This window comes from Solenopsis invicta, chromosome 2 (assembly GCF_016802725.1).
Source record: "Solenopsis invicta isolate M01_SB chromosome 2, UNIL_Sinv_3.0, whole genome shotgun sequence".
Taxonomy (NCBI): Eukaryota; Metazoa; Arthropoda; class Insecta; order Hymenoptera; family Formicidae; genus Solenopsis; species Solenopsis invicta.
The window spans coordinates 2,270,650-2,282,990 of record NC_052665.1 but is presented as its reverse complement, the minus strand read 5'-3'; the positions used below and the strand labels follow the sequence as shown (position 1 = coordinate 2,282,990).

The 12,341-nt window shown below is 37.3% G+C and overlaps 2 protein-coding genes across 5 annotated transcripts in view; both read left to right on the top strand.

Annotated features, from left to right (window-relative positions):
* The window catches only part of LOC105196461 (myb-like protein D), a 31,780-nt gene extending 27,047 nt beyond the window's left edge, over positions 1-4,733 (top strand). For 2 of the 4 annotated variants that reach the window (XM_011162411.3, XM_011162410.3), the window contains exons 4-5: positions 921-986; positions 4,322-4,495. In XM_011162411.3, coding sequence (XP_011160713.2) covers positions 921-986; positions 4,322-4,495 — 240 coding nt within the window. Of the gene's footprint in view, positions 1-920; positions 987-2,619; positions 3,488-4,321 lie in introns of those variants that run through there. The other 2 variants (XM_011162409.3, XM_011162412.3) reach the window with 2 other exon arrangements.
* A 5,026-nt stretch (positions 4,734-9,759) lies between these two features.
* Positions 9,760-12,341, top strand: part of LOC105196460 (synaptotagmin-10) — a 35,517-nt gene continuing 32,935 nt past the window's right edge. The window contains exon 1 of the mRNA XM_011162408.3: positions 9,760-9,994. Within this exon, the coding sequence (XP_011160710.2) occupies positions 9,907-9,994 (88 nt within the window). The 5' untranslated portion in view covers positions 9,760-9,906. The remainder of the gene's footprint in view (positions 9,995-12,341) is intronic.

Genomic DNA, 12,341 nt, shown 5'->3' with positions numbered 1-12,341 from the left:
AATGTTAATATATATAATAAATATAATAATAATAATAAAATGTGACTTAATTTATGGTGATACCTATTATTATCTGATTCAATTTAAAAACTTCGTTTTAGACTGAAAATAACGGCGCGTTTATAAATTTAAAAAATGTACATAAAATCAGAAAATATTATTAAACATTGTGATTCTGTTCGTTGGCTCTTTCTCGATTTTAATTAAATTTTAATGAAATTTAATTAAATCATTATAGTAAACATTAATAAATCTGAGAAAATTACGTAAATTTCTTCGAAGTATCACGCAGTCCCACGACTACCACGATTTTGAAGTAAATTCCGAGAGAAAATTTTCTCTCCGTGCGAGGACGCGTCTAACAATTGAAAACTTTTCACTAAAATACATCGTAATATAATTAACGGACTTAGGATAATTAAGGAATGTTCAACGGCTCCGAAAGATAATCGTTTGGGATGCGCGAAAGAGCGAAATTTCCTTTTTGAATAAATCAGCGGCGCGTCAAACCTGCAAACTAGTTATCGCGTGCTTCATTAAAAGCCTCATTAACAACGGCATGAAAATGTATGATACAACCATTATCGTGGATGCGCGTTAGCCATACGTACTGAAGAAAACCTGCGAGTGAAGGAACACGATAAAATTCTTTCGCTACAGCCGCATTTCTCGACAAGCCGGGAATGTTACATCGCCTCGTATCTCGAAACGCGTGTCACGATTTCCGTCTATTCGACGGAAGGCTTTTCACACGCACGCGACGCACCGGAGAATATCTGTTTATGGCGACGTAGCCGTTAGTTAGTGACAGACGAAATGAACGAGGCGGAAAGAAAGCGCGTCGGACAGCTCGAATGGTTTAAATGTCGTGCTATTAAATGCCTGCGTTTCACAATTTTTTTTTTCTTTCCTTGTTGCAGGGTGTCGACACCGTCGAACGACTTAACGAGTCGGGAGAACTACGCCGCATACTGGAGCCTTATCAGGTAAGCCGATTTTGTTAGACACTGTGGGTGATGATAGTGCGTATCCGCAATATCCTCTTCTCGCCCCCGAGCTGCACTTTAACACGGAAGTGCCATTCGCTCTAACGTGGAATTAATAATTTATCGTCGAAGTTTATCGATCGATGTTACTTTCGAACATACCGAGTGCATTCTTCGTGTATGCCGTATAGTAATTCAATTCCGCATGCAAATCCGAACGCATAAGAAATATGTGTCGGACACCGATTTTAATAATCAGAAGCCGTAATGCATTAGTTAATAAACTCGCGTTTCGTAAAAGCCGGCGTATTTAAAACCATTCGGAGCGGGGAAAGGCCGTGCATAACTTCCGCTTACATTTTAAATTTAGATTACTCATTGAATTTTCAGTTCCTGACGTCACATACGCACGTAACGTTATCGAAGTCTAATTATACCTCCATAACAATCCCAGACTCGTATTAATTACATCAGCTTGGAAAAAAATAGCATTCCATAATTTTATAAAAGTACTTATGTAACAGATCATATTTTTAGACTCAAAGCTTGCAGGAGGAAGTAAAAATAACTGACATTCAAAACGCGGGAACGAAAAAGAATTCAATATTCGTGATTCAATAACGCGCTATCGCACAGAGCCATCGTTGAGATTCGAGCGATTCGCATGATCGCGTTGTACGCCCGCGACGCTTTCATTTCCACGCAGAATCAGCTATCTAAGGTAGACAGACCAGCGACTGTGATGAAACGTATATACACAAACAACGCAAGTTGTTGTGAATGCAAGGTTGTGGCGGTCCTTTCACTTTTATCTGAAGTACGTGCCCCTCTCTCTCTCTCTCTCTCTCTCCGTCTAACCGCCCACCTCCTTTTCCATCGTGATCATAAATTTTGTCATGCAATTCAGGTTTACCTTGCTGCAACTAAAGGTCGTTTACGTCTATGCGGCCGTTGTTATTTCTATGTCGCATACCAATCTTATATCTTACTTATAGATTAATAGACTCTTTGAATCCATAGCTATATGTACAATAATTTTGTTTAAGTAATTTATATTTAATAATTTTAAATAAATTTATAATATAGCGATAAGATATTATAGAAGATTTAAAATTATTCATGATATGTGTATACCAAAGAATAACAGGACGTAATATTTTTAACCTGTTTTATGAAACTCTTAGAATTACGTAAAAAGATAATGAATACGTGAAAATTTTATTATACATTAAAAATTTTTTTGTATAAAATAGTGTATAAAACACATCTGTGTTTTATGTCTAATTAAATACTTGGCTAATTGTATAATTTATTATTGAACAGTTTTAATACACATTTTTAGAAAGTTTTTTTCAGATATTTTTAAATATACAAAATATTTACAAAGAATAAATTTTGTAATTTTTACTGAAAAACAATTTATGTTATATGGAAATGAAATGACGAGATGATACATTAATCGATATATAGCGCATTAGTTTTGTTTTTTATTTCTTTATATACGTCAGTTTCACGTGCGCTACGCTTTTTTTGCGAAATGTTTAGATATAAACAAGTTTCGTATTCACCCAGGAGGTAGTCATTATTTCAACCGAACTCGTTACGTACTTTACAAAGTCGATTTACATTTCAGGTATCAGACCCGCAGTTAGTAACAAGTAAAAGTGAAAGTGAAAACTATAGTTTCGTAACATCGAATAAGGTTTGATGGAAGGTTCGATCATCGTTGTCACACGGAATTATCCAATTTATTACTAAAATGTCTGCTACTACATGGTAGAATCATTCTCCAAGTTTATAAATTCAATATGTACCTGATTGACTTTAAATGACTTTAATAAAGATTTTAATAAAGAAACCAATATCGTAGTACCAAACAGGAAATAATATTTTACAAAATATTTGTTTAATTTTTTTAATATTATCTATTGCGACTGTGTTTGCCTGAATTATACTTTAAGATAAGAAGCAACACTTTATAATGATAACTGCTATTTGAAAGTCTCAAAAAGAACAAAAAGTTATCACGCTCCAAAATGTTGATTAAAATTTTTTGATTAGTCACAATTAATTTATCATCATTATTCTGTTGTTTTACTTGAATTAGTTCTATCGGGAATAAAGTTCTTTTATTACAAAAAGAATTTTTAATTTAAACCTTAAATACACAAGTGGATCAGAGAAACCCCATACGAAGTTTCGAACGCTTGCTGTGTGAAGACGGAATGAGATAGGAGGTGCAGACCACGAAGTAAAAATAGTTTGAGATTTCCTCTTTCGATTGATATGGTTGATCAACTTTATCGGTCAACTAGAATTCGAACAGCAAAGTTTTGTTGGGATCTGTGGGACTATCATTGTGTATGAGTGAAATTTTTTTGTGAGTAATCTTATATTAAAAAAACCAGACAAAACACTTTTGAACAGGTCCGTTCGCATATTTCTGTCTAAAGTTAGAATACTGTATAGTGCTATGGAAAAGAGGATTTCTACGCAGAGTCCGAAATACATTATAAAGCACATTATTTTTCAATTTCAGACACCTTGAGTTCATTAAAAATACCTCGTTTTGTTACATAATTATACATTTTAATAAAAATGACAATAATATAATTTTTTGTTGAAAGTATGACTCTTTAACTTTAAAACCGTATTTTAAAGTCATTAAAAGTTATTTGTTACACAAAATCTTTTTTTTTTTTTTAAGGAAAAGTGGATTTTTAAGCAATTTTTCACTTTTGCTTAATGATTTTTTCTTTATAACTTTACAATTATAACTTCTAAATTATTTTTCGGACAATACTGGTTGTACAACTACATTTCTGGGAGTCTAAACTTTTATTTAAAAAAACGTTTGTTAAAAAATATTGATTGGAACCAAAGTTACAGTTTCTTAAAATTGCAAAAGTTCTCAGACCGGAAAATGTGTTTACGAATTTTATTAAAATTAACTAAGAAATACTTTTAATTAAACCACTTTACTGCAAGTTTAAATCACTTCCAAATTACGCGATCAAACAGATTGCAAGAATCAATGAAATTGGCAGTAAGAAAAGGTACAGGTTGCAATTTAGCTTTCAATCGAATCAGATTGCGGTTGCCATTTACTGGGGATATACTTTTCATATGAGTAGAAACAGAGGAATGAGCGTATGATATTGCGCTCTAATGCGCCGCGCCGGTGAAAAATTTCTCCGCAAACGATCGCCGCCGCGCGCTGCGGCTTCAATAGTAGTCAAAAGTCCGTGCTAAAATCTGCCAACTACCGCAACAAATCGGTTACCGTTAGTTTTGTAATGGGTTTAATTCAACGTTGCGAAACGTTTGCTTTTCAGTGTAAGGATGCATGCGCCGTTTGTACCTACTGCGGCGGATTCCAGCGGCTGCTGTGTCCCATCTGTCACGGCAGCAAGAGATCCGTGCATCGCAACGAGTTCACCGTGGAATTCGTCGCCCTAAAGTGCGCCAAATGTGACGTTTTCGGTATGATACGTTGCCCGCATTGCTGAAGGAGGTCTTCCGCGATGCAATCGACGTACATCTGCTCAAATCATTTCTCTTAATCTTAACGACCACCTACTAACTTATATCTTTATTTAAGGTGCTACGAGAGTTATATTTTATGCTATGCTTTTAAGCAAAGGACGTACATACACGAAACGCATACAGACACTAACTAAACGCGTAGCCGCGCTGTCGCATGTTGTAAGATATCGGTTAATAAAAACTTTGTGTAAAGTTTTGTAATTTTTTGCGTCTCATTAGAATCTCCTTAAATCCGAAAAAAGCCACTTCCAAATTATCCCAAAGTTTCCCCCTAAAACGCGTCTATTTTCTCTTGGAAATGAAGTTATGCAACACAATTCTCTCCACCTTTATTTTGCGTCGTTTATTCGCAGGATAATGTTTGATAAAGTCGCAGGATTAGTCGACGTGCTCCCGAACTGTTATCATAGTAACCAGGGCGGAGCGATCGATCTGGAATAACGAACGTACTTTCATTTTGATTTAATTAAAAAGACGCAAAACACAATGGCATATCGTGTTTTTTCCACATTGGACGTTACGATGATAAAATATTGCACGAGAGGAAATGTTTTCTAATAATGAGAAAAAAAATTAACTTAATTTCTGACTCAACTTTCTTAAAATACTGATTTCCTCACAGTAGTAGAAATAAATAGCAATAATTATTAGTATAAACGATTAAACTCTTAGCCTTCGCAAAAATAGATTTATCATTGTTCTCTTAAAACAATCTTCATCGTTTCAGAAGAAACACACACATGTAAGACAATGCTTTCTAATAAATTTTGCGAGATAAATAGATTATTTATACTCGAAGATTTTCCCCAACTGAGATGAAATAATAGTGTATTTGAAATAATATTACCGCGTTTGTTGAAGTTAAAACGTGTAGAGAGGAGAAAAACGTCAGATAGACATATCAAAAACGCGTTTGCGCTGGTAACGTACTTCTGCAATACCTCATTTCATCCTGTCAAGCGTGAAGAGAAAAGTGTTCTCACGTTTTGAGTGGAAGGAATCAATCGGAACGGGCGCTTTATGGTCTATCGCATTTAATTATCTACAGCCCAATTACACGGTAAAGTAAGTCAAGATGCTTCCGACAAGTAGAGCAAGGCGGATCACTGTGAAAATCCGATATAATCGTCGCTGGTATTCATTCACGCATATTCAGTCGTATTGATATGATTATTACGAAGCGATACGTTAGGTAAAAACAATACGTTACATGGTTCGCGCGCACGTAATGTCATTTACATCCGTACGTATTTTTACTTCCTGACGTCGAAATCGAAATTCCTACCTTGACTATGTAATTATTTTTCATTTGCGCTGTTAAAATGCAGTTATGTCAGCCTATATAGCATACTTATTCTACTTTCTCCAGAGATACGCGCTTATTATATGGAGTTTCAATTTCCCGATAACACACTGTCTCGTAAATTAACGTGAACCACGTTAAAAGCGGCCGAACATGACATCGAATTGGTTATCTTTATTTACACGTGCAACAAGTTAAATCGATACTGCTATTCCAGAAGGTATCTACAACAGGAAAGTGACTGGATCTCATCTCGAGTTAATTGGAAGAAAGGTAATTTATTCGTGACGGCTGTAAAAAGTGACTTTTAAATTTTTACCACAAAGTTTTTTTATGATTTATTAACCACTCTTTAAAACAATTTTGGGATGTTAATCCTCGTCTTCAATTTTTTTTGACTGTTGGACTCGATACATTTTTTTTTCCAAAATTTCAAACGAAAGTTATATATTATTTCTAATCATATTATGCCGATGAAATAAACTTATTCGTTTGATGTATTCAATTTAGGCATTAAAAATTAAGAGATGTGAAAGCAGGTTTGCATATATTTTATACATATACCTACAGTTTCGAAGAGACTACTGAATACATGTATATAGGCAATTTGAATCGATCGCAGTTCCCTGCTTGCTGCGTACTTTTGCATATTTAGAAATTGACGTACCATCGCACGAGTGCACGTCGTGCGATGAATACAAAACTAAAAGTACACGAAAGTTTCAAAATTTATACTTACAACAGGAACATCTCGAAGATATTAAAGCTCGAGTATTCTTACGCGTCAGATGAAATATAATCGACCAGTTTCAATGCAAACGATCGCAAAGTTGAACAAGCAAAAGGTATTCTAGAAATTTTTGCCAAACAGTGAAAAAGAATCAATATTTTTACTACCTAATTCTCATTGTTCAATTTTAAAAGTGAATTTTTTTCATGCATTATTATAACGCACTTATTACAATTTGTGATGACATTTGTTGAAATTTTCCAGGAATTCATTTGCATATATTAGCTATTATAATAAAGTCCACGTGTTAGCCATTGTAATAAAATATGGATGGCAATGTGAATAACAATATTATGGTAATTCTATACTTTATTTTGGTAATACAATATTTTAATATTATTGCGTAATTTGCCGCGTGCTACGTTACAAAACGATTTGTGTTACAAGGATGTATTGCAAAAGAGATAATCATGCATGCCAACGTTGTCGGAAGGCTTCAAAACTTCTTAAAGTCCTTTTCGAGACGAGTAGAATTAAAGATCGTCGGGTAAGTATATGATTGCTCGCTCCTTCTGAAATCGGTGCGTGTTTATGCAGCGTGGGATAATCGAGAAACCGCCGGCGACTACGTGGTCTGAAATCCGCAATAACAGAAGCGGGACACCACGCAAAAACGCAGCCGAGTGAAAATGATAGTTCGCAGCAGAGCGTTGAGTGCAACAAGTTTCACGTTAAATACATCCAGCACGTGCGGCTCCTCTACGTAAGGTCTTATAATTCCGTAATAGAAATGCCAATATGTTTATTCGCTTTCTATTAACGACGGAATTCGAAGAGGGTGAAAAAGCTGCGCCCGACAGGCGCGAACGCGGAAGTGTAATCGACTAAAAGCATGAGGAACTTCTCTTTTTTTTCCGCGTTATCGCGAACGGAATACAAGGTCAATAAGGTTTTAACGAGCTGCGATAATAACTGCGTGTGATCGGAATTGCTAATTCAACTATATTTGATTGATCGCCTCTCAGGTATATTAAATGTCTACCGCTATATAAAATTATTAATAATTTCTTATTCCGTAATTTAATATTTGTCGGAATAATCATTTATTGAGTTATTGTATATATACCGGTATTAATAATATAATTTACGTTATGCAATGCATTTTAATATGATTTGAAATATTTAATTCGCAGTTTTTTAATATACATCCGGACAAGAATATACTATTTGCATGTTATTACGTATTTATGGTAAACTAGTCAAAATTAGTATAATATTTCTTTTTTTATTAGCATACACGTTGAAGAAATATTACAACAATTAAATTATATATTTGATTGCTACATGGGATGTGCTGAAATTCGCAAATCAAATACTAAAGAAAAATTCAAATACCTCGAAAAATTAAACAAAATGTTTACTTGCACATTTTTATTTCAAGCAGTATTTTTTTATTAAAAAGTTTACATGTACAGTAACTGTTTTGTTAAAATAGTTTTATTAAATTTTATTAAATTTTTTGAGTACTTTTTATAGCATTCAGATTTGCCAATTTCAAAACGCGTTTGTAATATGATGTATAAACGCAAACGTTTACAAGCTTTTTAAGCATTAAACGCAATGACACGTTATCCTTAAGATTACAGTTTTATCGATATTCCATCGTAAGGACCGACAATTTATTCGAGCATAACATCGAAAGCTCTTCCCGTACGAGGACATGCAACGTAACATATTTGTGAATGCGAATCTGTCCGTCTGTGTGTTATAAGACTTATAGAAGAGCGGTTTGGTGGAGCAAAAAGAACCTTTAGCCGCGATCACAGCCGGTGCACTCAATAAAGCGGAAGAGAGCCCTATGACGCAGGTGTCGCACACTTGCAAACGGTAGGTACGAGTCCTGACGGGAGGAGAGCGCCGGGACGTTAAGGCAGCTACTGACAACTGCTCGAGACACCGTAGCCGTATGATAATGAATCAGCCAGGGATTCAGAGATCACTAGCGCGAGAGCATTGCGAAGGGTGTGATTTAACGATCGCCCCTTGTTGCATGCAACGAGGCACACATCTCACCGGTCGTAGGAGGTTTCAAGGGCAAACACGTGTTGCGAAACGCTCCGACGTAGATTTTCGGCGCATATATATGCGTAGGGATACATTCGAGCTCTATGCGCACAACGAGGCGATACGCGATATGCGTTTTGCGGAGTTTATGAAAAAAAAAAAAAAGAGAGAGAGCTCGAGGTCATGAAAAATAGTACGATATTCTCTGTTTATTCAAAGTTGTTTTGTATCAAAACGTGATCTGTGTGTTGCAAACAACGTAAAAATGACGTAGAGAGTGTTTTGGAATAGAAAAGAAATGTGAAAAATTTTCTAATGTTACATAATAGTACGTGCTGCTAACCTCTCAATTCAAATCAATGTATCTGCTTTATTCCTTTAGTTATATATATATTTTTTATAATATTTCTCTCTTTTTCACTCTCTATCTGTCTCTTTGGATTTTTAATTGTACATAAATTAAATTCATAATGTAATATCATGCTTTAACAAGAATAATTACAGGTCGGTGACAATGGCAGGATATAACAAAACGTACAAATTAACGAGATGAAATAAAACGTAAAACGCGCGGAGGGTAGGAAAATTGGAAAAGCTAGAAGGGTGAAAGAGAGAAAGAAAGGACGTCGCGCCTGATGACGGTGCGCAATAGGGAAGTATTATCCGGCACGAGTAACCAGCGAAGACCTTCACCGAGACCGAGGAAGGTCGACATTGCCTCTGTAGCCACCCCGCCCTATAAAGTGTAGCGACAGGCAGGCAGGCAGGCAGGCAGGCAGGCAGGAGCACCCTGGATAGTATCAGCCGTCACGAGCAATAGCGGCGGCAGCAACAGTACACAGTGGTAGAGGTAGCGACAACCCCTGCTACCTTTCTACCACCACGGCATAAAGAGAACACCGTCGCCACCACTACCACCACCACTGCTATCATCACTACCACTACAATCTCCCCCTGCTTATTGCGCTCACCCTGGCCTAGAGAGATAGCCTTGCTCCTGTGTGACGACTTGACGGGGGTGAGAGAAGCGACCGTGGCAACGGGGGATGCACGAGGGTCAAGAAGGGCGAGGCGAGGGGTACGGCGAGGGGGATGGACGCAGGCGCGAACGCAGACGCAATAGGCAGGACGCAAACGGCGCCGAGCATTCCGGCGACGCCAGACAACGCGGCACAATCGAGACGAGATAATCGCTGTGGGTCGGAGCTTTAAACTACCCCCGTGACTGTCCACCTACACGCTCGGTTCGTACACCGTACGATCGTACCACACCAAGGATGGGAGTTGTAAAGACGGCGTCGGAGAGCATTCTTGAGGAGACCGTGATGCCGAGCGAGGAAGCCAAGTATTCGCAGAATTACGCCGGTAAGAAAAATTTTTTTCTATTTTTATGGGTAAAAAAGAAATAAAGACAAAGAGTGAGGGGAACAGGGAAGGGGGGAGAGAATCGCAAGGCCGCAGCCGAACGGAATCCGACGGAGCGCAAGGCGAGCGCAACCCCATAGTATCGGGTACCTTGATCAAGGTCGTCCCGTCGCTCGCTTGCTAGCTAGCTAGCTAGCTAGCTAGCTCGCTCGCTTGCTCACTCGCTCGCTCCTTCGTTCGATTTCAGACCGGCTTCGGTGTAGGAATTCGTACTACTCGCGACGCCGTACGCTTTAAAGGCGATATGGCGAGCCGCCCACCCGAGAGCGACTGCTAACAGGTGTTTGGAGATACAGATATACCGCCCGCGATGCTCTCTCCAGCACCGCCAGGGAAATTCGATCTTTGCCGTTGTAACGTTAGACCGTATACTTGCGGACGGTCGAGCACCAGTATGAGTTCACGGTTTACGATTTATGTAACTCTAAGGAATGCTAACAACGTTGTGCGATCGTAAATTCGTCGGCGCTAATTAGCAGCGTTGAATTAATCCACGCCTTAAAGAAGCACCTTCTTTCAAGTTTAACGTTGAACTAAACTGAACTAAAGAAATAGACGAAACGTTACTCGAATGTTAAAGATTGAAGGAGAGATTGATACTTCGAGATTTGACGTGTTGGGTCACAGGTCAACGATTAACCGCTGCATTGCATTGCGTTCCGATAGATTAATGCATACCGATTGAACCATCCAACGTGCCTATCGAGCTTATGGCATGTCTCAAAATTAGAAGCGTTATGCGCGTGATGTTAAACATGTTAATGTTGTCGGCGCGTCTCGCGTAACTAATGTCGCGGTTCGAGTGTGACAGCGCGTGCCGCGCGCTCCTAATACGAAAAACTTTAACACTATTTATACTTTGTAAGAATCGATAAGCGCCGAGATAAAGTTTTACAAAGAACAAGGTAACTTCGCGTCTACGTTCCCGGCTCCATGGTGATGTCGGCGGAAATTAGCAGAGGTAGGATAGATAGAACATCCTGGCCTGTCGATCATTCGGGTAGGGGGGATCGTCTGATCCAGATCTACTTTTCAATACGGATATTGCATTGTATTGATTAAAACCGGGTTACAGCAAACTGACCCAATTTCTGACCGGTAGGCGCAAGTTTCGAATCGATTAGGCCGCGGTAATTAAAGCTACGTAGTACATTTGCAAGCTAATTGGCCGCATTACATTTTCTTAATTTTCGAGTTTACTTTCGTACGTGGCACATAGCCAGAAGCATAATTTGCATTTATCTTGCGACCCTTTGTTTATCCGCGCGGCCGAATTATTCAACGCTCGCCTCAGACACAAAGCGTATTTCCATATGTTTTCAAAGGGCAATAAAATTAAAATAAGACAAGGTAACTTTACGTTGCGTTAACGCATCCTTGCAAACAAGTTGTTTGTGTGACAATTTTATTTTTTTAACGATGGATTAGTATTTTGATGTTATTACAAAAATATATGTACTAAAAAAAAATATTCTGTATTAACTCGAAGGTAAATCGTATTTCGCTACGGGAATATTTATTTAATTCATACATTGTTTATGCAAGACGACATGGGAAAATACTTTGAGAATATATGAAATCTGCTACGGTGAAAAATACAACCGTGGAATCTCCGCCCTTGGCCTCATAACTACCGAACGGTTCAATAGGAAACTCGCGATCTTTCCCAGAAGAAGCCTCACTTAGGCATGCGCTTTTGTGAAAAGGAAAATTGATAGCGAGGTCTTAGAACTGAACAGTTTCGCATAATACTTGATTACACTATCATTATAACAATATTAGTTTATTATGTGCGTAATTAAGCTGCACTAGATTCACAGGCACAATGACGTCAATTAATTAACTAATGTAATTTTAAAGCTGCAAAACAAGTTGTTTGTGTGACAATTTTATTTTTTTAACAATGGATTAGTATTTTGATGTTATTACAAAAATATATGTACTGAAAAAAAATTTTTTTTAATCAAATCATTTCTTTTGATTTAAATAAATATTAGTTAAAATAATTTATTTTTAAACTTAGAAAATATTTCTTTAATCAAGAAAATGGTGTTAAAAAATATATTTATTTAAAAATAAAAAAATTCCATAATACAAATCCTAAAAGACCGGAAAGTGTAACAACAACGAAATTAACGAGATTCAATCCTGATCAAAAGCAGTTCTTAATGCTCAACATTTTTTTATGTGAATTCCCTAGGGGTGTGCGGGTGTTCGAGATTTTGAGTTCGGGTTGGGTCAGGAATTTTTTTCGGGATCGAAAGTTAGGACCCGAAAGTTTGTAATG